This window comes from Ambystoma mexicanum, chromosome 6q (assembly GCF_040938575.1).
Source record: "Ambystoma mexicanum isolate Mex_15411 chromosome 6q, UKY_AmexF1_1, whole genome shotgun sequence".
Classification (NCBI taxonomy): domain Eukaryota; kingdom Metazoa; phylum Chordata; class Amphibia; order Caudata; family Ambystomatidae; genus Ambystoma; species Ambystoma mexicanum.
Window position 1 is genome coordinate 927774759 of NC_090937.1, and position 23397 is coordinate 927798155.

Consider the following 23397-nt stretch of genomic DNA (forward strand, 5'->3'; position numbering starts at 1 on the left):
AAACTGGTTTTACGCACACACCCTAGGTTCTCACCTAAATTTATATCTAAGTTCCATGTAAACCAGTCCATCGAGCTTCCGGCTTTCTTCCAGAACCCGCAAAGCTCGGCTGAGGTGAAACTACACACCCTTGATGTGCGTAGGGCGGTCCTCTACTATGTAAATAAAACCAGACCGCTAAGGAAAACAGATCAACTGTTTGTCTCCGTAGCTACAGGCAGAGAGGGGGATCGCGTCTCTAAAGGCGCTATCTCGAAGTGGATTATCAACTGTATACAGCTGTGTTACTCTCTTTCTGAAAAGACTCTGCCTTTTACACCAAGAGCCCACTCTACTAGAGGCATTGGGGCCACTCTGGCTTTCATTGCAAATGTTCCCCTCGACACCATTTGCAAAGCAGCTACTTGGAGCTCTATTCACACTTTTACTCAGCATTACTGCATTGACACTCATTCCAAGACAGATACACAAGTGGGACAAGCGGTTCTAAGACACCTGTTTGCTCATGACCCTTCTCACATCCCACCTCCTTCTTCTGGTACTGCTCGCTAATCTATGCACAGCATGTGATCTAAGCAGATTCCACAAGCCTCAGAAGGGATACATTACTCACCGTAATCGTATTTCTGATGCTTGTATCTGCTTAGATTCACATGCGACCCACCCTTCCTCCCCTCCGAGAGAAGGCGCATGATTGCTTGTAGTCTTACCTTTCTGTCTATCTGCTTGGATTATCTGTACTCACGCTACTCCTCATGCTTCCTCATGTCAGAAAAAATACAATCTGAGGATCCTAGACGCGTGAGGGATCTTGGGTACAGTGGACGTCACACTAGGGATAGTATTACTGGCACGCCTGTGTCGACGCCCATTTTCGAGTTTCGAAAAACAAACTGTAATACTCCGCAGCTTCCACTAGATGTCGGCCTATGCACAGCATGTGAATCTAAGCAGATACAAGCATCAGAAATACGATTACGGTGAGTAATGTATCCCATATATATATATATATATATATATATATATATATATATATATATATCATGGAAAAAGTCAACTAATACAATGAATGTAATTAATTCACACATTACCACAGGTTAACTACAGAAATGTATTAATAAATTGTTAAAATGCAAAAGATTACGAAAGTACAACCAACAAGAATATATAGAAACAGTGTTTTACTATGTATTAAAAATGTATAGACACTTCAGTATGACATACCAAGGCAATAATATTACGATGTACAGATATTACTTATAACAAAAATAAATGTACAGTTACAATAAGCAATTGCGGAAGGTGATGTAGCAGAACACAGTGATTGATTCCAGAAACATCAAGTCCAGCTACCCAACAGGCCAAGAAAGCCAACGCACACACTCTGTTCACCCTCAGCCCTAGATCGAGGACCCCTCTTTTAGTGTTTGCATGCACAGGACTGGGCCGTGAATATATCTGGCAAGGTCGTGAAAGCATCAGTTGGCCACTCTTGTCTAAAGATTAAAATGGAAAGGTCCTGTCCTAGACCTCCTTTATTTTCGATGGGAAGTGCCAGGCCAGTTGAATGCATCACTATGTCCATAGGCTTGGGTGCTGCAACCCACTACTGCATGTCACCCCTAATGTGTGTGAAGTCACATGAACTTGATTGAAGTCGCCATCTTTGAACTGGCACTTTAGGCTAGGAAGGAATTCAGACTCCATCTTTAGATTGGTCGCTTGCCTGGATGTGATGAATATGATTTTAGTGTGGCGCTCTTGCGTTTTTTGGTGAATGGATGAGAGGGAGAAAAGAAACGACGCAAGTGGCGCACACAGCTACACATCGCCAATGATTAGGGTGTCAAATTGGGGAAAAATAGCACATGGTGGAACCGCAGAGATTTCTAACGGAGATGACCTCTTCTGTGCAGAGCAACCCTAGAGAATGAGTATGAACACTTGAGTTCATTTTACACTAAGAACCGTCTATAGGCTCAGGGATGACTCGCTGTGATAGTCCCTAAGGCAAATGTATACAATCTTTAATGAACACAAGGAAAAACGTTTATAAATAATAACTACTTACAAAAATACTTTTTACAGCTGGACCACCGTTACAATGAATTCAAACTTCGCGCAATAATGTCGGAACATAAGAAGACAATTACAGCGATTTCTTGGTGTCCGCACAACCCTGAAATGTTTGCAAGCGCCAGTGCAGATAATCTTGTTATCATTTGGAACGTAACTGAACAGAAGGTTATTGCGAGGTTGGACAGCACAAAAGGTAATGAGGGGGAGTTACAGTTCAATTTTATTCAAAATGTGTAAAAATCAAAATAGCACTGTTTAAGGGTACTTACAATATTTATTGCAAATAAATAAATAAATAAAATCACAATTTCTACAGTCCCCAACTAATCACACTTTTGGACCTGCCTCCCTGTCTTTTTCTGAGTCAGTTGAATACATTGATCTTTGTATCCCTCAGTTTGCTTCCTTCACATTACAAAATGTTTTCTGTGTGCTTCTCAATTAAGGTTGGGTTCAAATATAACTTTTGGATTAACAGATGTATTTAGAAGAGGAGAGCGCTTCAGAAGTGTTGAGTCTAAATTATCCTGAATATAAAACCGAACCTTACCAAGGATGATTATAGGAGTGCTGTGCAATGAGAGTTTAAAACAATTTGATACTATTGGTCTGGGTAAGACAATCTTATACAATGGGATTAGGTGCAACATTTAAATAATGTATATATTATAACAAAATAGCCTGGATTTCTTTGGAAATAAAAAGGTTTTCAACTGCCATTTAAGTACCAAAAGTGAAAGAAAGAGCCAATTGTAAAGAGATTTGCAAACTGCTCCTCGAATAGGAAACACTTGCCTTTGAGAATGAGTTCTGTTAACTTAGTCCAGCAGTAGGTTTGCTTTACTGAGGGAAGTTCTGCTCCCATCCGAAAGTCTCACGGCCTGTTTTACCAAAGCATTTTACAATGAGGCCTTTAGTGTTGTTGCCGGGTATAAGGTTTATTTTAAGCAGCAATGTATTAATGCTAAGGGCTGATAGGCATGGATGGCAAATTTGAGTGTTCTATTTTCATGTCAGATATCTTTATTCATTGAGAAATAGGGCTGACAGAACTGCTAAAAAAAAAAATCATTATATGTGAGGAGCCAGGGAATGAGACTCCGACACAAGGGATTCAAGGTTTTGGTCAAAGACTTGTATTAAAATAAAAGTGGGGGAGGGGGAATGCCTCTCTGTCCCTGCACTAGGGGGTTTCCCTACCTATAACCAATACCAAGGGTCTGTCGATGTCAGAATGTCCAAGACAAAACTTTCCTGTGTCCAAAGTGCTATTCTGGCCCGCACACTCTGATAAAATAAACTCTAAGGTGAACAGGGCAATGTCTTCGCCGTTGAGTGATTGAGAACTGTTCAAAAGGAAAAATGTATAACTTCAACACAGACGTTCCAGAAGGATAGAGTTCCTTTTTCCAGAGGGTGATTTCATTACCCTGGATTTCTCTTCTTTCTGTTGTATATCCAAAGATACCATTTCCTTAAGTTTCTCTTCCTTCACAACACAACTGATGCACAAAACAACTTGGTTCTTTATCATTATCCTGTTAGGACAGCTGGTGTACTCTCTTGCCAGGTTTTCACTCCTCTTCTCTCTGGTTTTACACAGCCTTTGGCTAGTCCCGATATATCCTTCTCAGGACACCTTTGTGGCGATGTATTTCTTACACACTGTTCAATTCGTCCTTAGCTGGTTCCCTACCAGGGCTTTCTTACACACATTTGTAATTGCCTGGTATACTCTCCTGCCACGGCTTTCTTAAAAACACTTGTAATTGCCTGGTATGGTTCTCCTGCCAGGACTTTCCTATGCACAATTGCAATTGCCTGGTATATTTTCTTGCCAGGACTTTTCTTCATGGGTGTTCTGCACTCACTTTTCAACGTATTATCTTCTAGGGGCTGCTCTATCTAACTTTGCATCTGCCTGGTAGACTATCCTGCCAGGGCTTTTCTTAAATGTGTATTGTACACATTGACATTTGTGAAAGTGTCTTACTTTTTGTTTGGTTTCCCTTTCAGAAAAATGTCTCTCAGTTGCTTTATATACTTTCTTTACAATTATTCTCCCTGGCCATATCGGCCAATACATCAGTGTCCCTGTTTCCTTTCAGGGGACTCACTGGTTCTTTCTGGTGTGCTTTGTTCCCTTCGTGGTGAGCCGTCGACAGTTGTTTGGCGTCTCTCCACGCCAACTTCGTTCCTCGGCTCCTCTGTGCTCCGAGGTTCCTGCTGGGCCCATCTGCTTCGTGTCAGGCTCCGGGCAGGCAAATGCTGATGCTGCACACCTGCAGACACCCAGGAGCCATGTGCTGGCTTCGGGGTCTCTTACAGCATACCTTATATCGTGGACAGCTTTCCTCTTCTCCTGCTCTGAGCTGGACGGCTCCATGGCCCTCCTCGTGGCCCCACGGTCTCCCGGTCCTCACAGAGAGAAGCAGCTTTCTCTCTCCAGTAGCTCCCCGTAGTCAGCTGCTGTTTCGGTTTGAATCTCCCGGCTTTCGGTTCGCTCTCCCAAAAACTAGAGCACAACTTGTTTTCTTGAGCTTTCCCGCTGTGCATCCCTCTGCCCATCTTCCTCGTCCCAGTATTCACGCAGTTATGGGAATGGAGGTCCATTCTTGATATTTTACAATGAAAATTTGGGTGAGTGTTCCTAGAAGTCTTTAAGTGCAAGTTAGTTTTGAATAACTAGTATGCATAGTCAGAGGAGATATTGTCATAAGTTGTGGAGGGTAAGTCAGGTCTTATTAGGTCTTCAGTATCTTTCCTAGGGAAATGGTGGGAGGTGTAACACAATGCCATTAAGGCACTGGGTATGGGTGGGTTATGCTCAAGAGAGGAAGGGGAATACCATGCCTTTTCCGATGGTTGCCTGCTACTCCCCTGGAGGTTGTCTTCCCCACATATGATCCTTCCTCATATAGCCGCCCTCAGGGTCAGGATCCGGTAGCGGCTACCAACCTCTGGCCACATGGGGAGAGGTCACTGCTGGGAAAGGAGTGACGACACCATCATTACATACCCTTCCACTAATGCTGCTGGTTCTCTCGGCACCTATTGGGAAACGCGAAAGGAAGTCTGTTCTCTTCCTTTCTTGTGTTCTACCATGAAAAAATAGGGCTGCATATTTAAAAACCAGTGCATGACTCTTGTGCTGGTGTCCTTGCAGAGGCTTATCAATGTTAAGGTAGAGTGATCTGTGACCAATCTAAACTTCCTGCCAGTGAGGTAGTATTTAAGATATGACACTGCCCACTTTATAGCCAACGCCTCTAATTCAATAGTGACATAGTTCTTTTCTCGCGGGTATAGTTCCCTACTGATAAAGAGGATGAGATGCTTTATGCCATCATGATCTTGTGAAAGGACAGCCCCACCCGACATGTGAAGCATCCGTCTGTAAAATGAACTCTTTGTTGAAGTCTGCCACCTTCAACACTGGTTTGTTGCTCATAATGTTTTTGAGTTTGTTAACATAGCTGGACCTCATCTCTCCACTACACCTTTTGGGGTTCTACATTCTTAGGTTTATCAGTAAGGCAAGACAAGATGGAGGAATAGCTGGGGATAAAGCATCTATATAGTACCCCACTAAACCTAAAAGAGCTCTTAGATTTTTCTTGGTTCTGGGCAATGGAGTTTCCTAAACCGCTTTCACCTTCTCACTTTGAGGATGAACCAGTCCATTACCAACATAAAACCCAAGATAAATAACTGCAGATTGTGCCAAATGACACTTTCGGGTTGGCTGTCAGCCCTGCTTTCCTCAAAGCACTGGTAACTATCTATAGGTGGTGTAGGTGTTCTTCCCATGTCCCACTATGGAAGACTATATCATCGATATAAGCCCAGCAGAAAGAGTAGTAAGGCCGTAGGACTTGGTCCATTAAACATTAAAAGGTGGCAGGGGCCGGTGTAGTTCAAAAGGTAATACTGTGAACTGAAATAGTCCAATGGGGGTGGAGAAAGCAGTTTTCTCCTTGTCCTCTGTATTAATTGGAACTTGACAGTATCCCTTCATCAGATCTTTCGTAGAGAGGAAGACAACGGTTCCCAACTGATCTTTTAGATGGTCTATCCTGGGCAGAGGGTAACTATCGAATTGGCAAACCGTGTTCACCCTCCTGAAGTCAATGCAGAACCTCCACGATTGATCTGGCTTGACAATGACAACTAGGGTACTATCAGAGAGGACCAAGGGCTCTGAGATGTCAAATCTTAGCATATTTTCAACCTCTACAACTATTTCTTTCCTGTCCTCTCGGATCCGGTAGGATTTTAAATGGACCACTTTCCCTGATGGTGTCCGAATGTAATGGAAGACTTCCTAGCTCAGATTTAAAGACATCAGGAAATTGTTCTAGGAAAACTAATAGATCTTTGCTTTGATTTTAGGACAGGTGGGAAGGAATCAGGGTGTGTTTATCTGATTCTTCAATTTATTTATTTTTATTTTTTATATTTATGAAGCGCCTAAACCCTCAGGCATCAGGGTGCTGTTACAAACCGGTCACATGTGAGTGCTTCAACAGTGTGGGAACGGACGCAAGAGGTGACTGTTCATAGGATATATCGGGGGAGCCAGTTAGAAAAATAACCATGTTTTCAGGGTTTTGCAGAAGGCCTAGTATGAGGTTTCCACTCTGAGATCCTGAGGAAGAGCATTCCAGTGCGTTGCTGCAACAAACGGGAAGCTTGCGCCCCCTCCTTTGGCTTTTCCGACTTTGGGTAGAGCAAGTCTATTGGCGTAGAAAGGTCTGGCTGGTCTGACGGACTTGGGTCTTTCTATTTTCTGTGATAGGTATTGAGGGGCAGTTTTGGTCAGGCATTTGTGGGTAATGGAGAGGATTTTGAAGATAATCCTTTTCCTTATAGGTAGCCAGTGCGCCTTTCTTCTGGCTGACGTGATGTCTCTTATGGGAATGTTTTTTGCCGCGCAAAGTGCATTGTTATGGATTGTTTGCAGTTTATTGATGTTCTGTTTGGAGGTTCCGGCGAATAGCGCATTACAGTAGTCCAGTCTTGCGCCTGTTATAGCTCTGGCGATGGTCATGCAGCTTTCTGTGGTGAGGAATTGTCTAGCTGCATCGATAAGCGTGGCTCTGTAGGCAGCTGAAGAGGCTATCGAGTTGAACTGCTTCTTGAGGGAGAGGGTGTAATCCAAGTGTACTCCCAGTGTTTTTCCCTCCTTTGAAGTCTTGATTTGGATGCCGTCTATTCAGAATGAGGCGAAGTGGGGGCTGCATTTTTTTAGCATCTGCTGGGAGCACACAAGCAGAATTTCGGTCTTACATTGTTGAGGCATAGGTGGGTGGTTGCCATCCAGGTCTGTATGGTGGTGTAGCTCTTGTTGATCATACATTAGTCTTCTTTGTACAGGCCGGAGAGTTGGATGACTATTTGGATGAGATCGGCGTAGTTTGTATATGATACGCTAAGGTGGTTCAGGAGGTCGAATAGTGGCTTTGTGAAAATATTATAAAGGGATGAGGAGACGCAAGAACCTTGCGAGGACCCTGCAGGGTATGGGGACGGGGCTGCTGCCATCTTGGAGAAGACTCTCATGGAGCGGCCTTCTAGGAAGAAAGATATCCACTGTGTAGCTTCTTGTGAGAAGTTTATCGGCCGATGTGAGGTGGTGGCAGAGGGTGTTATGATTAACTAAATCAAAGGCTGCAGAATGGTCTAGTGCTGGTTTGCCTTCATCCTTGAAGGCATCCATTTCGATTTTCAGGTCTAATAGTGCAGACTCACTGCTGTGGCCTGGTCGGAAGCCTGATTGGTGCATGCCTAGGATGAGGTTGGCTTCTAGGTAGTGTTGGGGATCTGGTTGTAGGCGTCCCTGTCTAAGATCTTGATGAGGAATGGGACTGTGGTGATTGGGTGGTAATTGTTGGGTGAGGTTGGATCTAGGGAAGGTTTTTTCCAGGAGTGGGAGGTCCCATGATTCTTTAAGGTAGCCGGGACCTGGTGAGTGCAGAAGGATGTATTAGTGAATGTAGTGATTAATGGGAGGGGTCTCGGAGCAGTCTTTGATGACTGCTGCTGGGCATATGTGGCCTTTGCACCTGGTCGGTTTAAGGTTTCTGATGATGTTGGAGTTTTCTTGTTCTGAGTTTTCTCTGAACTGGAAGGGAGGGTGGGCAGGTGCCCGAGGTTTTGCTGGGCGGGGGAGAGTTCAGCGGACAGATCTTGGTTTGTTTGTTTTCAATTTTCGGCTGCAGCGTGCAGCAGGTTTCGTCTTTAGTGATTAGACTGGGTGGGGAGGTGGGTGTTTCCAATTCTCTAAGGATCTTGAGGATCTTAAAGAGTTTTTGTGAGTTAGAGCTAGTTTTATCTATTCTTAATTTATAGATTTGAGCTTTTGCTTCAGTGATGGCCTGTTTATGTTTCTTGGATAGGTTGTTGAATGTCAATTTGTGGGTTTCTGAGGGGTCTTTTATCCAAGCGGCTTCTGCTTGTTTTTTTTTGTTGCTCGCAATGATTGTAGGTCTGCGTAAAACCAGGGGTTGCAGTGACGTTCTTCAGCGTTCAGATGTTTGGGGGCTAAGGGGGTCAAGTGAGGAGTGATGGAGTCTTTGAATAATTTCTTGGAGCCACATGCTAGCATGGGTGGAAGTGTGAGTGGTGGGGGTGGTGCAAGTTTGGTTGCTGGTAGCGTGAAAGCCAGTATGTGGTGGTCAGACCATGGACAAGGGGTGTTGTTGGTGATGATGATGTGGTTGTTGAGGTCTGCTATCCAGTCAAGGCATCTGCCTTTGAAGTGAGTCGCGGAGGAAACCAAGATTAGTTGGGGCATTAGCTACGCTTAGGGTGAGTTGGTCCTTTGAGTCAGTAAAGCCTAGGTTGAGGTCTCCAAGGAGAAGCACTCTGGAGGAAGGTTTGGTGTTTTCTCCCAGGATATGCAGAAGATCTTCTTCGAAGTTTAGAGCGAGGCCAGTTAGCCGGTAGAGTATGTGCATGGTGATGGTGTCTGTAGGGGCAGTAGCCAGTTTAAGGGATAGACGTTCACAGTGTCAGTCGGTAGAGTGGCTGAGGGTCTTATTTATAGAGAGTCTCAGTGAATGACGGCTACACCGCTTCCTCGGGCGTCGACTCTGTTGCATCTAAGGATTGTGTATCCTTCAGGGATTGAGAAGGATAGTATTGGGCCAGATGCCGGGTGCAGCCAGGTTTCCGTGATGGCCAGAAGGTCCAGGTTGTGCCTTGTGATTAAGTCGTGGATGTCCAGTGCTTGTGCTGTTAGGGATCTGGTGTTGATGAGTGCTCTGTACAGCGCTTGGTTTGTGGGTGTTTTGATGCTGCTGATATGTGTTAGAGTTTGGGCTTGATGCTTGGGGAGCTGAGGTGTATAAGGTGATGATGCAGTGTTAGTTCCATGCAATGAGGCTTGGTGCTCCTCCTGGGGGTTGGAGGGCCTATTGCACGGGTGTGGGTTAGGGGGAGGACTGTGGTGGTGGTGGCGGAGTTGCCATAGCTTAGACTGAACTTCAGAGGAGGGTGGTTACTTCAGTAGTTAACCAATTTGACTGTGTCGAAGTAGTAGGGGAGTGCTTTGGCGATGGGGTACTTCATCTTCGACCTCTCACTAAGGATGCTGTTTCTCCTGGAGATGAGTGCAGGGTTTGTGTCCTTAGTGCGGTCTGAGAACTCTGTATTCGTGGTTCTGTGGCAAAGTCTGGAGTTTTCTTGCCTTGATAATGTTTGTCGGGGATAAGGTAATAGGGTCTTGCGGCAAGAGGAGTGTGTGCGGGGCTTTTAGCATGTGCCGCCCTTTTGTTGCTAAGGAGGCGGATATGCCGGGACCAAAATGGCTAGTATGGTCAGTGATGGTATCGGGTCGTAAGTGTGATTGTGCTCCTGGGGTGGATGTCTGTTGGTTATATTTGTGCTGGGGTGATATGAGCTTGCTATGCAAAGTTCTGTCAGGTTTGTTACAGAGTGCTCTTTTGTTATTGGTGGGAGGGGGCATGTTCCACTCTAGGGCTCTGCATTTCCTATAGCGCAGTAGAGGAGTATGGTAGCAGTTTTGCGTGATGGGGCGGCAGGCTGCTGGTTTCTAGAGGCGCGGGGATGGCTTGCAGCTGCCTCCACCTCTCTGGGAGTGGTACGAGGCGGCATGCCTATAGTTCCAGCAGAAGGGAGGAAGTCGGTAGGACAAGGGGATTGGCGGTGGTCTGGGCATGCTAAGCGGGGAGCGACACAATTAACAGAAAGGTAGCTGCCAGCAGTGCAGGTATGTCGGACAGGCTTACCTTCTGTCTTTGGTCCGTGATGTTTTCTTGCATCTGGGTACATGCTGGGCAAACGGGGCAAGCAGCAGATAGCGGCAGACAACTCAGTTGGCCTTTGATTTCTGCGGAATGCATCCTGGGGCACAAGACCATTCACTGGCCAATCGGACAGCAAGGTAGGGCTGCTGCTGGACTGCACAGACGTCTGGTGGAACGCAGCGTTCTGGTTAATAAACTAATAAATACCACTGTAGTATTCTCAATGGGATCCTCTCTCCACTCCTTGGGGAGATTTACATGATAGATATAGGTCTTTATTTTTTTATCAGGTTGAGAGACTTGATAATCATATGGCCCTGTTTGTTCTATCACCCCATAAGGACCGTGCCATTTGGACAGCATCTTGTTCTCAGATGATGGAAGGAGGACAAGTACCTTTTGTCCAATGGAGAAGGGCCTAAGCAAGGCTTTCTTATCATTGTAGGTCTTTTGATTTTCTTGGGCCTTGAACATGAGCTTGAACTATTGTACTGACAGTAGCCATATGTTCTTTTAACCATTGGACAGTTTGGGAAAGGGGCAAGGTGGCTTTCTTCCCCTCTTCCCAAGTCTTCTGTAACATGTCAAAGACATTTCGTGACACTCTCCCATATAACAACTCAAATCGTGAGAATCTTTTTGCGGATTGTGGTGTTTTCTGGAGGGCAAACAGCCCCCAAGGTCTCCTAATATCCTACTTTTTGCCGCCTGCCTCCATTAACTACTTTAGGACATGCTTCAATCGTTCCACTAACCTGATTTGTGGATGATGAATGCAAGTCCTAAGAGTTTTTATATGCAGCATTTCCTTTACTTCTGCCATGAGTCGAGTCATGAAGGTGGTTCTCTGGTCTGTTAGGATCTCCTTCAGGAACCCGGCTCGTGAGAAGAAGTGGATTAAGTGTTCGAAGATTTGTTGGGTCGTATTATTGCGTAATGGCAATGCTTCAGGATATCGAGTTGCATAGTCCACAATTACCAATATGTACCTGTTTCCCAATTTTGATAGTTCAAGGGGCCCAACTATATCCATGCCTGTGCTGGAAAAGGGCACATCAATTATTGGTAAAGGTTGTTATGGAGCTGGAGGGGGCATCTGAAAACTGGTCTTTTGGCACAGGACACACGTAAGCACAACATTTTTCACATCGGCATAGATTCCTGGCCAATAGAAACGGCTTAATATTTGTGCCTGTTTCTTTGCTGTTCCTAAATGACCACTGGTTAAATGGGAGTGAGCAATCTCTAAAATCATTCTTAAATAGCTTTTCCGAACCATTACTTGAGTTCTGGGAGCACCACTGGGACTAAGGTTACTAAGGTCAACCCTATAGAGCAGTCCAGCCTTTAGAAAATATAAAAGCAAATGCCCTTACCTTCTCTCTGCCTTCCTCTTCGGCTAACACATGAAGGAAAGCTTCTGCAAGCAAGGGATCATCCAACGTCTGGAATAATATTTATTCTATTTCATGTAGAGCAAAATGGAGGCTTTTAAATGTGTTATATAAGTTTTTAAATCCTGTACAGAAGTCTTTTTATGAAGACATGAATTATATTTTATATAATGTTGTCTTTTGATGTATGTTCTAGGATCTTGGAAGATTTGGCTTTTACATGAATTGATTTTAATACTAAATTGATGATTATTAAGGCAGCGCTGTTTTTGGATCATTGGAGCAGAACTATTAAAACTATTCAAACATATAGTTCTTTAAACCATCTAAAATATGAACACTAGAAAGTCGGAACTCTCCCCATGAATATGCGTCTTTTCCCGCATCAAAAGGGACAATTCGAATTCTTAAGATTTCGTCTAAATATTCTACCTACTCGGGAAGTGCTCGCTAGAAGGAAAATTATACCAGCATACATTATTTTTTGTAGATATTGTAAGGATTTAAATAGCATTGAAACTGTAAAATATCTTTTAATTACTTGTCCCTCATTTAGTTTTTAAAGATTATTGTATTTTGGACAATTTGTGTATAGACATGATTTTAGAGGTATTGATGTGTTTTGGTCATATTTATTGAGTGGTTATTCTAATTCGGTAATTTATTCTATTTTAAATTGTATACAATTGTTTAGATTGAAATGCGTGTTTGTAAAGTGTGAGCTGTGATGCTGTTGTAAGTAATATATTTTAAGGGTAACTATTTACCATATAAAATTAAATAAAAAATAATCTCAGCTTTCTCCCCCATGAGTTTTAGACGGTACTGCCTCTGATTTAGTTGGGGAATCTGCATCCGCCTCTCCAAAGCCTTTGCTCCCCCTCTCAGTTTTAACAGTGGCCTTAACTTCTTCTGCTTTAGGAAAAAAATCAGCTCCAGAATTTGGATGGGCAATTTTTCTCCTGCCTTTAGTTGATATGTCTCCTTCCCACTATTCTGAATCAAGATTTTTATGTGCCTATATTCAGGATCTATGACTCCTGCCAAGACATCCAGGCCATGTCGCCAAGCCAAGCATGACTTAGAGGCAAGTCTGATGTAAGTGCCGGTCTGGGGTATTAGGACCAAATCAGTTGATATTAAGACTCAGTCTCCAGGTTGTATCAACTCCCCTTGGCTATTAAATAAATCAAATCCAACCCGCTGTTCTGAAGCTATCGATGGATCAGAAGCTCTGTTGCTAAGTTTTTCAAACCTTAGGGTCCCACTTCTGACACCATATGTGAGGAGCCGGAAATGAGACTCGGGCACAAGGGATTCATGCTTTGGATCAAAGACTTTTAATTAAAATAAAAGGGGGGTGGCGAAATACCTCTCTGTCTCTGCACTATAGATGGTTCCCCACCTATAACCAAAACTAAGGCTCCGTCGATGTCGGAATGTCCAAAACGAAACCGTTCAGTGTCCAAAGTGCTACTCTGGCCCTCACACTCTAATAACATAAAATCTAATGTGAAAAGGGTAATGTCTTTGGCCATTAGTGATTGATACATGTTCAAAAGAAAAAATGTATAACTCTGCACAAAAGTGTTCCTTTTTCCAGAGGTTGAGTCCCTTCCCCTGGATTTCTCTCCCTTCTGTTGTATATTCAAAGATATCAGTTCCTTGAGTTTCTCTTCCTTCACAACACAACTGATACACAAAACAACTTACTTCTTTATCTTTAACCTGTTAGAACACCTGGTGTACTCCCCTACTAGGTTTTCACTCCTCTTCTCTCTGGTTTGGCTAGTCCTGAAATAGCCTTCTCAGGACCCTATGTGGCGATATATTTCGTCTACACTGTTCAATTTGTCCATGCCTGGTATTCCTCTCCTGCAAGGGCTTCATTAAACACACTTGTAATTGCTTGGTATGCTCTCATGTGGGGCTTTCTTAAACACACTTGCAACTGCCTGATATTCTGTCCTGCCTGGGCTTTCTTAAACACTTTTGCAAGGTCGCTGCTGGAAATGAGTGATGACACCATTGGATTAATCACATAAAATAAAACATCTGTTATTTACACTTCAGCTACTTGGTAATCTGGGGGGAGCAGGGGCATTGAAATATGGTTTTGTCTTCGCAAAGAAGAACCAATGTCCGAAACCAGGAAAAGTGCAGGCTATTTAATTCACCCTGATGTGTTTTGCTATGTAAATAAAATTACCTGGTTGAACTGCAGATTTGATCTCATTATGTATAGCAAGTTGTTTGCCTTTGACAAAGAATTACTCAAGCAGGTTACTATGTCACTTGCTCTTTTGGATTCTGTCTTTAAGTTGTTAAAGAAGTAGCACACTGTACAGGGCACTCAAATCGTCCCTTGTTGGGTTTAAACTGACAGTGTAGTCTGGCTTTAAAACAGCTTAAAGTACGTTCGCATCATTTGTATTCTCTTACTTGTACTCCTGCCTTTATTAATAAGATATTAAAAATACAAGTAAATTAAAGGGATCCAACATTAAATGAGTTAAAAGCCAGGACCTGCAGAACCACTGTGGTTCTATGTTGTTTAATTTCGACAATTTTTATTGCAGACTGTTTGGTCATTGCAATTTCATATTTCCATATAATCGTTGTCGTCTTTCATGTAATGGGGGTCCCCCAAACCCTTTTTCCCTCAACCCTTCCCACCACTTTGTCATCTTGCCTCGCTCCTGCATACCCACTCTGATCTATCTATCTATCTATCTATCTATCTATCTATCTATCTATCTATCTAGTTCATTGCAAATTTAGTGGTTGTCGGAAGCAACACAAATTTTCACTCAGAGTGCCCCCGTAGATGTCCCACATGATGTCCTTTTTTATCTCACTGTTGATCCCTGCTTTCATCTCATGTATGTGCTCATGAACTGATCAATGGGGGTGGGTGGATTTCTCCAAGTTAAAATTGTGACTTCCCACACCCACCGAATTGCCAGGGAGTTGTTGCAATAAATTGTATCCTCTTAACTCTGTCTAAACTAAAGCTTTTTCACTCATGTTCAAATCCTTGGTTGTACTTTTAATTAAAGAGTGTCACGCACTAGCCATAGCTTTCGGCCATGGGCACTGGGTCTGTCCTACGGCCGTGGCCAGCATCCTCCTAACTACTAAATAACCAGATCCCGCTGGCCGTGGCCAGTGACCACAGTCGTACCAATATAACTAAAAGAGAATGGGCCATAGGCCATTTGCCCCTTTTTTTAATTTCCACAGTAGTTTCCCAAGGCACATTCCTGTGGAAATATACTGCAGCAACCTTGATGCTGTCTTCTACTCCGACGGTAATCAATCCTGGGCTAATGTAATGTTTGTCGATTAGTGCAGTAATTGGAAAATGCTTGAAGGTGTACATTTCTTCCCGATCTCTACTGCAACTCTCCATGTGCAACCCTCCTCTTTTCTAGAGCGCCGCACCCGCACTGTGTGAATCATTCCTTGCTCTAACATATTATCCCTTTTCTAACCCTGGTTCGGTTAGCGCATTGTTTTCCCCAAGAATGTCTTGCCATGCTCTTGCCTGGAATCCTGTGTGATTCCCGTGGTAAAATAAAAATGATCTACTGGGCGGGGGGGGGGTGGTACCCCCTTCTCCATTGATTTAAAAAAGAAACTCCGGGATGGGTTTACACCAAACCAAAAAATGAATATATATCTGCGGAGCTTTGTGCCCAACTTGTTTCTTAGTTGGTGAAAATCCGTCCAGCGTTTTATGCGCTACGGGTGTCCAATGGAAGCAACTTATTCTCTATGGGAAAATAAATGCGAGTACATTTGCAGTTTGGGTTTGCCCTTGCCAGGTATTTTTGGGGAAATTTGTTGTGGCACATCTCAGACATTCTTCAAGGAATTTTTCAGCCAAATCTGTCCAGCAAGTCACAGAGCCAAACAAGAGCTGGCAATGCAAAATAACCATACCTGGCTTCCTGCCTCAGCCCAGAACACAAAGCCCATAATTGGCACCCTGTCTGCTCAACTCCCACAACTTAATCCCCTCACTTTGCATCATGCCTCCCCACCAGTTCGATTGCTTAACATATTGTGTCAGTTATAGTTATTCATAGAGTAACACTATAGAGTATAAGACCACATGAGTGAGGCTTTCTACGTTTGTAGTTAAGGAAAATAAGGCACAGTGATGAAAAGTAATTTGCCCAGGATCACATAATTTATGAAGTGTGGAAGGTGGAGATTTGAGCCCTCTCTTCCTGTTTCCATAGTTTCCAATTCAGAAAGCAGGTGATACTTCATCTTTTATTCCATCTTCAATATCAGAAAGCAAATTAATGCTTTCTGCAAAGTTGTTATTCAAGGGTTAAACCATAATATATAAATCTGGTTTTTAAAGCACCTAAGTATTTACAAGGGGGAAGTCTATTAATCATCTGTATCCTGAGGCAAATACATCTGAGAAACAGACTAAGGTTCTAATTATCATGAAAACGTACTATAATTATAATATTAGTCCGTACAATTGTGCATACTTTCAAAGCACCAAGTCACATGATAACCTGAACAAATATAAGAGAAATAGTAATTGAAACATATGTTCATATAGCAAGCATGCATCACTTAGTCAGAAAATAGAAAGGGGGTCATGCCAGTCCCACAATCATTTCAGCCATAGATCTCAGCAACAGACACCCACTGACCTACCATTCCATATGTGCACCTCCATCTCATTTATCCAATTTTCCTTACCCATTATCCTCCGGTGTCCTTCCCATGCTCCACATTCTCAATGCCCCCCTGTTTCTTAAAATTAAGTTTCAGACCTCTGTTCTCCTTTTGCTCCATCCTTTAACTACTAACTCAATGTTCTTCCCTTACCTTACACACTATTCCTTCCCTTACCCAAATTGTTCAGTCACCAATTCCTTGCCACTCATTATCTTTATCGGAAACAGAGGCAGGATGGATGGAACACCTACAAATTAAATCCCTCTCATTGGCCCGTCAAGAGCTAGCCATTCACAAAAAATGCAGGAAATATTAATTCAAACCCATAATAAGCTTTTACTGCCAAAAAGCAGTGGATATCCTTACATATGGAAGTGAAGCAGCATTGAATATACCTTGCCAAACTTGGACGCAAATCGAGGTCATTTTCTGGAGAAAAATTGTAGCACTACCAGTGGCCTTTCCATGGCCACACATTACATTTGAGCTGGCGCTACAATCAATAGAAACCATAGTAATCTGGAAGTCATTAGACCCATACAGGAAAATAATGTTAAACGATAAGATTCCTCCTATTGATATCCTGAGAGATTGTTAGGGAAAATTCTCTGTAAAGGCTAATTTCCCAAACCTAGTGAGTCCCCCAGCAGCTTTGCTGGATATTTGGGGTTTATTTTTTTCTCCTGCTGAGAGTGAGACTCTTTTACTCCCACTCTTAGACATGATTTGAGGTGCTCCTTTGTCTTTCCATGTGTTTTATGGGCTATGGGGTCTTTTACTCCATAGGGTCTCATGTGTTTTTGATGTGGGTTACACAGCACCCTCCGTGCCCTAACCAGGGGTGTTGTAGCGACCCCCAATCATAGACTCCATACCCTGGGACTGACTACTGTCTCCCAGGGCATGTAATGTCACCATTGGCTTTACTAGTCCCAAATTATGAACAGAAACCAGTACAAGCCATCATATTGTGGACGTACTGGTCGGGGCAATTCGATTACCCCGGGGTCTGTTGTTCGAGGGGGCTCCGCCCCCCCTGATCGAGTTTTGGCTGGTGGCAGTGGATACTACTTTTTCTCCAGCATGGTGTCTGGCATGGATTCACATGCTCGCGAATATTCCCCGTCGTCAGGCCGGGAATCCTCGGTATAGAAAAAAATCAGTATCAGTTTCGTTTCTGATCTGTCTTTCTTAGTAGTAACCAATCACTGATGTCTGGGTCATACTGCACCCAGCCAATGACTGCCCTCTCCCTAAATCCCGCCTCTGGCAGCCATACTCAGATTTTTACCGCACGTTCAAGTGTTGGGAGTCCTCCTGCTGTAGCTCTCGAGCTTTGGCTGCGTTTTCGCGCTTTTTTCAGGAGATTTTTCTCATTTTTCGGTTAAATAGAGCCTCAAGCTCCACTGTTTCTACATCTGATCAACAGGGATCCGTTTCTGACTTTTCTACGCCCCTCAAGGGTGAAGATTTCGTCGAGTTACGCTTTTGGAGGATTCCAGAAGTTCCGAGGCCTACCCCAGACATGGCCCAGGAGAAAGGAAGCTCGACGCCCGGGAAGCTGTTCAGGACCTGCCCTGGATGCCAGCTTCAGAATGTTTTCAAGGAGGACGAGCATTCGTTAGGCATCTACTGTCTCCATGAGGACAAGACGCACACGGAGAAGGACTGTGCGTTTTGTGGGAACATGTCGGAGCGGACCATGAAGGATCGCCACCTCCGTCTCGCCAACTGGCTGGAAGGGAAGAGCCCGTGAGGCGAGAAGAAGAAAAAGAAGTCCCGGCGACGGGGGCCCAACAAAAGGCCAAGCACTGCGAGTCCGCGGGCACCAGGAGTGCCGAACGGACGGGCTCTTTGGCTGCCAGGCAGGGCGCATCCTCCCCGGCGCCATCAACCACGAGCCAACGCTCTGGCTCGGGTAAGAGGAAGTCCGAGTACCCGGCGGAGCTTCTGGAGAGGCCCCGGTCGATCTCGAAGATTCCGGCAGAGGGGGAGCGAGGCTCGCACCCTCCCCCCAAGGTGAAGGCCCCAGGCATACAGAAGGTGACGATGGCCTTAATTCACCCTGCTAAGACCTCGATTGAGGATATCGCAGCGGCCCTGGCTCAGCCTGTGGAGGCTACGCCAGTGGAGGCGACCTCAGGACCCAGAGTCTCCCTGCCACCGCGGAGGGAGTCGTCTTTCAGGCCCATTGAGAAGACCCCCACAAAGTCCTCGTTGGAAAAGGTGGGGGAGGGGCAGGTGGTCATCGTGGATACGGACACGACCTCTGAAGAAGAGCTCATCGAAGTCGTGGAAGAGGCCCAGCCCATCGGGAGGGATCCCGACGAGGGTGACGACGAGAGCGACGGTGTCGCCAACGAGGTTCCTCAAGAGCCCTCGCGCCCGTCGTTTCCGGCGCCGACGGACACTTTGGTGGCCATTTTGTCAGCGATTCAGTCCTTATGCTCGGAGATGAGGACAAGGTTGCCCCTCCCCTCGACGGAGGTACCTGAGCCAGACCCGACGGGGGAACCGGAGCCAGGACCTTCGGAAAGTCCACCGCATAAGAGGAGGAGGACGCATCCTACGCCACCTCTCCCACCTCTGCGGCCTGCTCTGCCTTCCCCCCGGTCTACTACCCACGGGGATGATACAGGCACGGACACGGCTACGACAGGTACAGATGACGACGGAGGCGACGACGGGACGTGTCCCCCGTCGCCCCCTGCTCGGGCGTCCCCGCCCGACGAGATTGGATCCTTTCATGCCATGATTTCCAGGGCATCCGAGCTCTTCCAGCTCTGCCAGGAAGAGAAGAAGGAAGGAAGGGTTCCTTTACCAACGGCACAAGGCTAAAAGGAAGACGGTCCTCGTCGTACCACTTCTTGATGACATCTGGGATGAGGGGCTCGCCCTCCTCAAGAACTCTGCCACGGCGCCGGCAAAGAGGGACCAGTACGAGAAGAAGTACCGGGTCCCCGACGCCGCCCCCTTGTGCCTTCGGGCACAACCTACCCCGGATTCGGTCGTCGCGGCGGCAGCAAAGAAGAAAGCTGGGGGGCATCGGCCTCAACATCAACTTCCCCGCCGGACGGCGAGGGCAGGAAGCTGGACATGATGGGACGACGGGTCATCTCATCCGCAGCGACGACTATCAAGGCGGCCAACGCCCTGGCTATCGTAGCCCGCTACGACAGGGAGTTGTGGTTCAAAATCGCCCCTCTGTTGGACTTCCTTCCAGACGCCAAAAGGGCTGAGGCCCTTGAAATCCTACAGGAAGGTGAGATTGCTTCGGACCACGCCATCACGGTGGCAACGGACATCGCCGACACCAGTTTCCGTCAGTTGGGCAACAGCGTTTGCCTGAGACGACGAGGATGGCTCAAGGCGACGGATTTCCGCCAGGACGTACAAACCAAGGTTTTGGACATGCCCTTCGACGGGAACAACCTGTTTGGGAAGGTTGATGAGTCCCTTCAGGCGATCAAGACAGACACAGAGACTGCCCGGGCACTGGGAGTGCTCCAACAACGACGGCCGTCCTTTCGGAGCTCCGGAGGCAGACAAGGTGCCTCCAAGGGATCCGGCAGTGGCTCCTCCACGTACCGCCAAGCGGCAAGATCTTCGTCCCAGGAAGCCTACAGGGGACGCGGCAAGTCAGGTGGTGCCCGTCGTCGTCGACAGGGAGGTCAAGGAGGCAAGGCGGCCTCCAAACAAGATTGAACCGACCGTGGGGTCGGGCCCCCGCCGAAGCACCCGGTGGGAGGCCGGCTGGCGAGGTTCGTCAGCGTGTGGGAGTCCATCTCCACCGACAGTTGGGTGCTGGACGCCTGGCCTAAGGGCATGCCCTCGAGTTTCAGAAGAAGTTCCCTCGCGTTCCACCCGTGGCCAGGAAGGAAAATCACGTCCCTCAACTACTGTTGGAAGTAAGGGCGATGCTCAAGAAGGGTGCCATTGAGCTCGTCCCAAAGAGGCTTTGGGGCTCCGGAGTTTACTCAAGGTACTTCCTCGTAAAAAAGAAGACAGGAGGATGGCGACCCATCCTGGACCTGCGACGACTGAACAAGTACATCAAGGCACAGAAGTTCCAGATGGTCACCCTCCAGCACGTGCTGGGATAGCTGGAGGAGGGCGATTTCCTGTCGTCGTTGGACTTGGAGGATGCGTACTTCCACATCCCCATTCCAAAAAGACACCGAAAGTTCCTCAGGTTCGTGGTCCAAGGGCGGCACTACCAGTTCAAGGCCCTCCCGTTCGGATTGAAGTCGGCACCCAGGGTGTTCAACAAGTGCCTCGCACCGGTGGCGGCGTGGCTGCGCCTACAGGGGATCCACGTCTACCCCTACCTGGACGACTGGCTCATCCGGGCAAGGACAAGGGAGCTCGCCATGGAGCACACTGCGAAGACCGTCCAGCTGCTCACGGACCTGGGATTCTCCATCAACTTTCCAAAATCCCACCTGGTTCCGTCGCAAGTCGCCCTGTTTCTGGGAGCCAAGCTCGACACAGTGGCGCGGCTTGCCTCGCCGTCGGAGGAAAGGACCAGGACCATTCTGGGCAAGGTGCAGCGTCTGCTGGCCACGGACATGGCCAGGGTATCAAGTCCCTCCTCGGGATGATGTCCTCCTGCATTTATCTGGTGCGCCTTTGCAGGCTTCGGATGCGCCCCTTACAAGAGTTCCTCGACGCCCGCTGGGTCCAGTCCACGGGCAGCTTCGAGGACAGGATCCCTCTCAACGAGACGTTCCGTCAGGCGATCCGGTGGTGGGGTACCCGCTCTCATCTGTCGGCGGGCACGGATTTTCAGACCCCAGCTCACCAGGTGACGGTGACGACGGACGCCTCCCTGGAAGGTTGGGGAGCGCACTCCGGAGATCTTCGAGCGAGAGGCCTTTGGCTCCCGGAGGAGAAGTCACTCCACATCAACATCTTGGAGCTCCGCGCAGTGTTCTGGGCCTTCAGGTCTTTTCTTCCGTCCCTCAAGGCCAAGGTGGTGAGGATCTTCACCGACAACACCACCACAATGTTCTACATCCGGAAGCAGGGCGGAACCAGATCCCCTGCCCTATCCAAGGAAGCCCAGGATCTGTGGCATTGGGCCGTCGCCCAAGGGATGTTTCTGGTGCCTCTTCATCTCGCAGGGATAAAAAACACAATCGCCGACTCACTCAGCAGAGAGCTGCGCTCGTGCCAAGAGTGGGAGCTAGGCCAGGATCAAGTGGATCGACTCTTCCGACGATGGGGCGAACCCCAAATCGATCTCTTCGCGACGGCGACGAATTCCAAGTGCCGGAGGTTCGCCAGCAGGTTCCCCCAGCCGAGGAGCATGGGCGATGCTTTCTCGTTCCCCTGCGACGGCCTATTTCTTTATGCGTTCCCTCCGCTGCCGTTGCTGCTCCAGCTCATCAACCAGCTCAAGAGGTCCCGGTGCAGGATGATCCTCGTCGCACCGGCGTGGCCGAGACAGATCTGGTTCCCGGACCTTCTGGACTTGTCAACGTCCACACCAGTCAAGCTGCCGACGGACGCAAATCTTCTCTCCAGAGAAGGAGGCGCCATTCTTCACCACAACCCGGAGTCACTGAACTTGCAGGCCTGGCTCCTGCAGCACTAGAGTTTGGAGGGTACGACATCCCGGCCGACTGCAGAGAGGTTCTTGCAAAGGCCAGGGCGTCCTCAACTCTCAAGTGCTATGGACATAAATGGAAGAGGTTCTCTGTCTGGTGCTGTGCACAGAAGATTAACCCTATGCGGATTACAGCCCCTCAAGTATTGCCGTACCTACTGTCATTGGCCAAGGCTGGACTAGCTCAAGCTTCCATCAAGATACATCTGGCCACCATCTCACGATACACCAGAACTACGGGACGGGCGTCCTTGTGGTCTCATCGACTGGTGAAGGAATTTATGAAAGGATTGTTCCGATCATTCCCTCCGGTGAAGGACTGCCCCGGCGTGGGAGCTCAACGTGGTGCTGACCAGGCTCATGGGGCCCCCATTTGAGCCTATGCATTCGGCTCCGTTGAAGTTTCTGTCGTGGAAGACAGTGTTTCTCGTGGCCATCAGCTCCGCACGACGATTGGGAGAGATCCAGGCCCTATCTTGCAAGCCACCATACTTGACGTTTCACGACACGAGGGTGGTGCTGAGTACGCACCCCTCCTTCATGCCCAAGGTGCCGTCGGACTTCCACCTCAACGAACCCTTGGTGTTGCCAGTTTTCTTCCCGTCTCCTTCGTCGCCGGCTGAAAGGACTCTGCACTCGCTGGACGTAGCTAGAGCGCTGAAGTTCTATGTGGACCGCACAAAGAGTTTTCGGAAGACATCACAGCTGTTTTGAACTTTGGGACTGTGAATCAAGAGAAGGCTCTCTCGAAGACTTCCATTTCCAGATGGCTCTCCGGCTGCATCATGCACTGTCACCGGTTGGCAAACTGACAGCTGCCCGGCCGTCCGAGAGCCCATTCGACCAGAGCGATCGCTGCTACCACGGCGTTCCTGTCTGGTGTGCCCCTGCTGGGTATCTGCAGAGCTGCGACGTGGAGGTCGACGCGCACCTTCACAAGTTTCTACTGCGTCGATCGGGACTCCACTGAGGAGTCCAGGGTCGGCCAAGCAGTGCTGAGCAACCTGTTCGCTTAAGGTGAGGCTAGTGAGGAGGTAAGAGTTGCTTAATGTTGAGTTTTTGTATTGCTTAATGTTGAGCCTGTTGCCACCTCCCGTGGTTGTGCATGTGTGTACTGCTATGTATTCTCTTATTCATGAGCATGTAAATCCATGCCAGACCCCATGCTGGAGAAGGAACAAGTTACTTACCTGTAACTGTTGGTCTCCAGCATGGGTCTGGCATGGATTCACATGCGAACCCTCCCGCCTACCCCTCTGCGGCTCTTCACTTGGTCATACTGCCACTTTACGTGCTACCAAATCTGAGGATGGCTGCAAGAGGCGGGGCTTAGGGAGAG

General features: G+C 47.1%; 1 protein-coding gene across 3 annotated transcripts in view; it reads left to right on the forward strand.

The window, feature by feature from the left end:
* WDR17 (WD repeat domain 17) overlaps positions 1-23397 on the forward strand; it is a 2439098-nt gene that overhangs the window by 454747 nt on the left and 1960954 nt on the right. For all 3 annotated transcript variants that reach the window (XM_069631441.1, XM_069631439.1, XM_069631440.1), the window contains one exon: positions 2089-2272. In XM_069631441.1, the coding sequence (XP_069487542.1) occupies positions 2089-2272 (184 nt within the window). The remainder of the gene's footprint in view (positions 1-2088; positions 2273-23397) is intronic.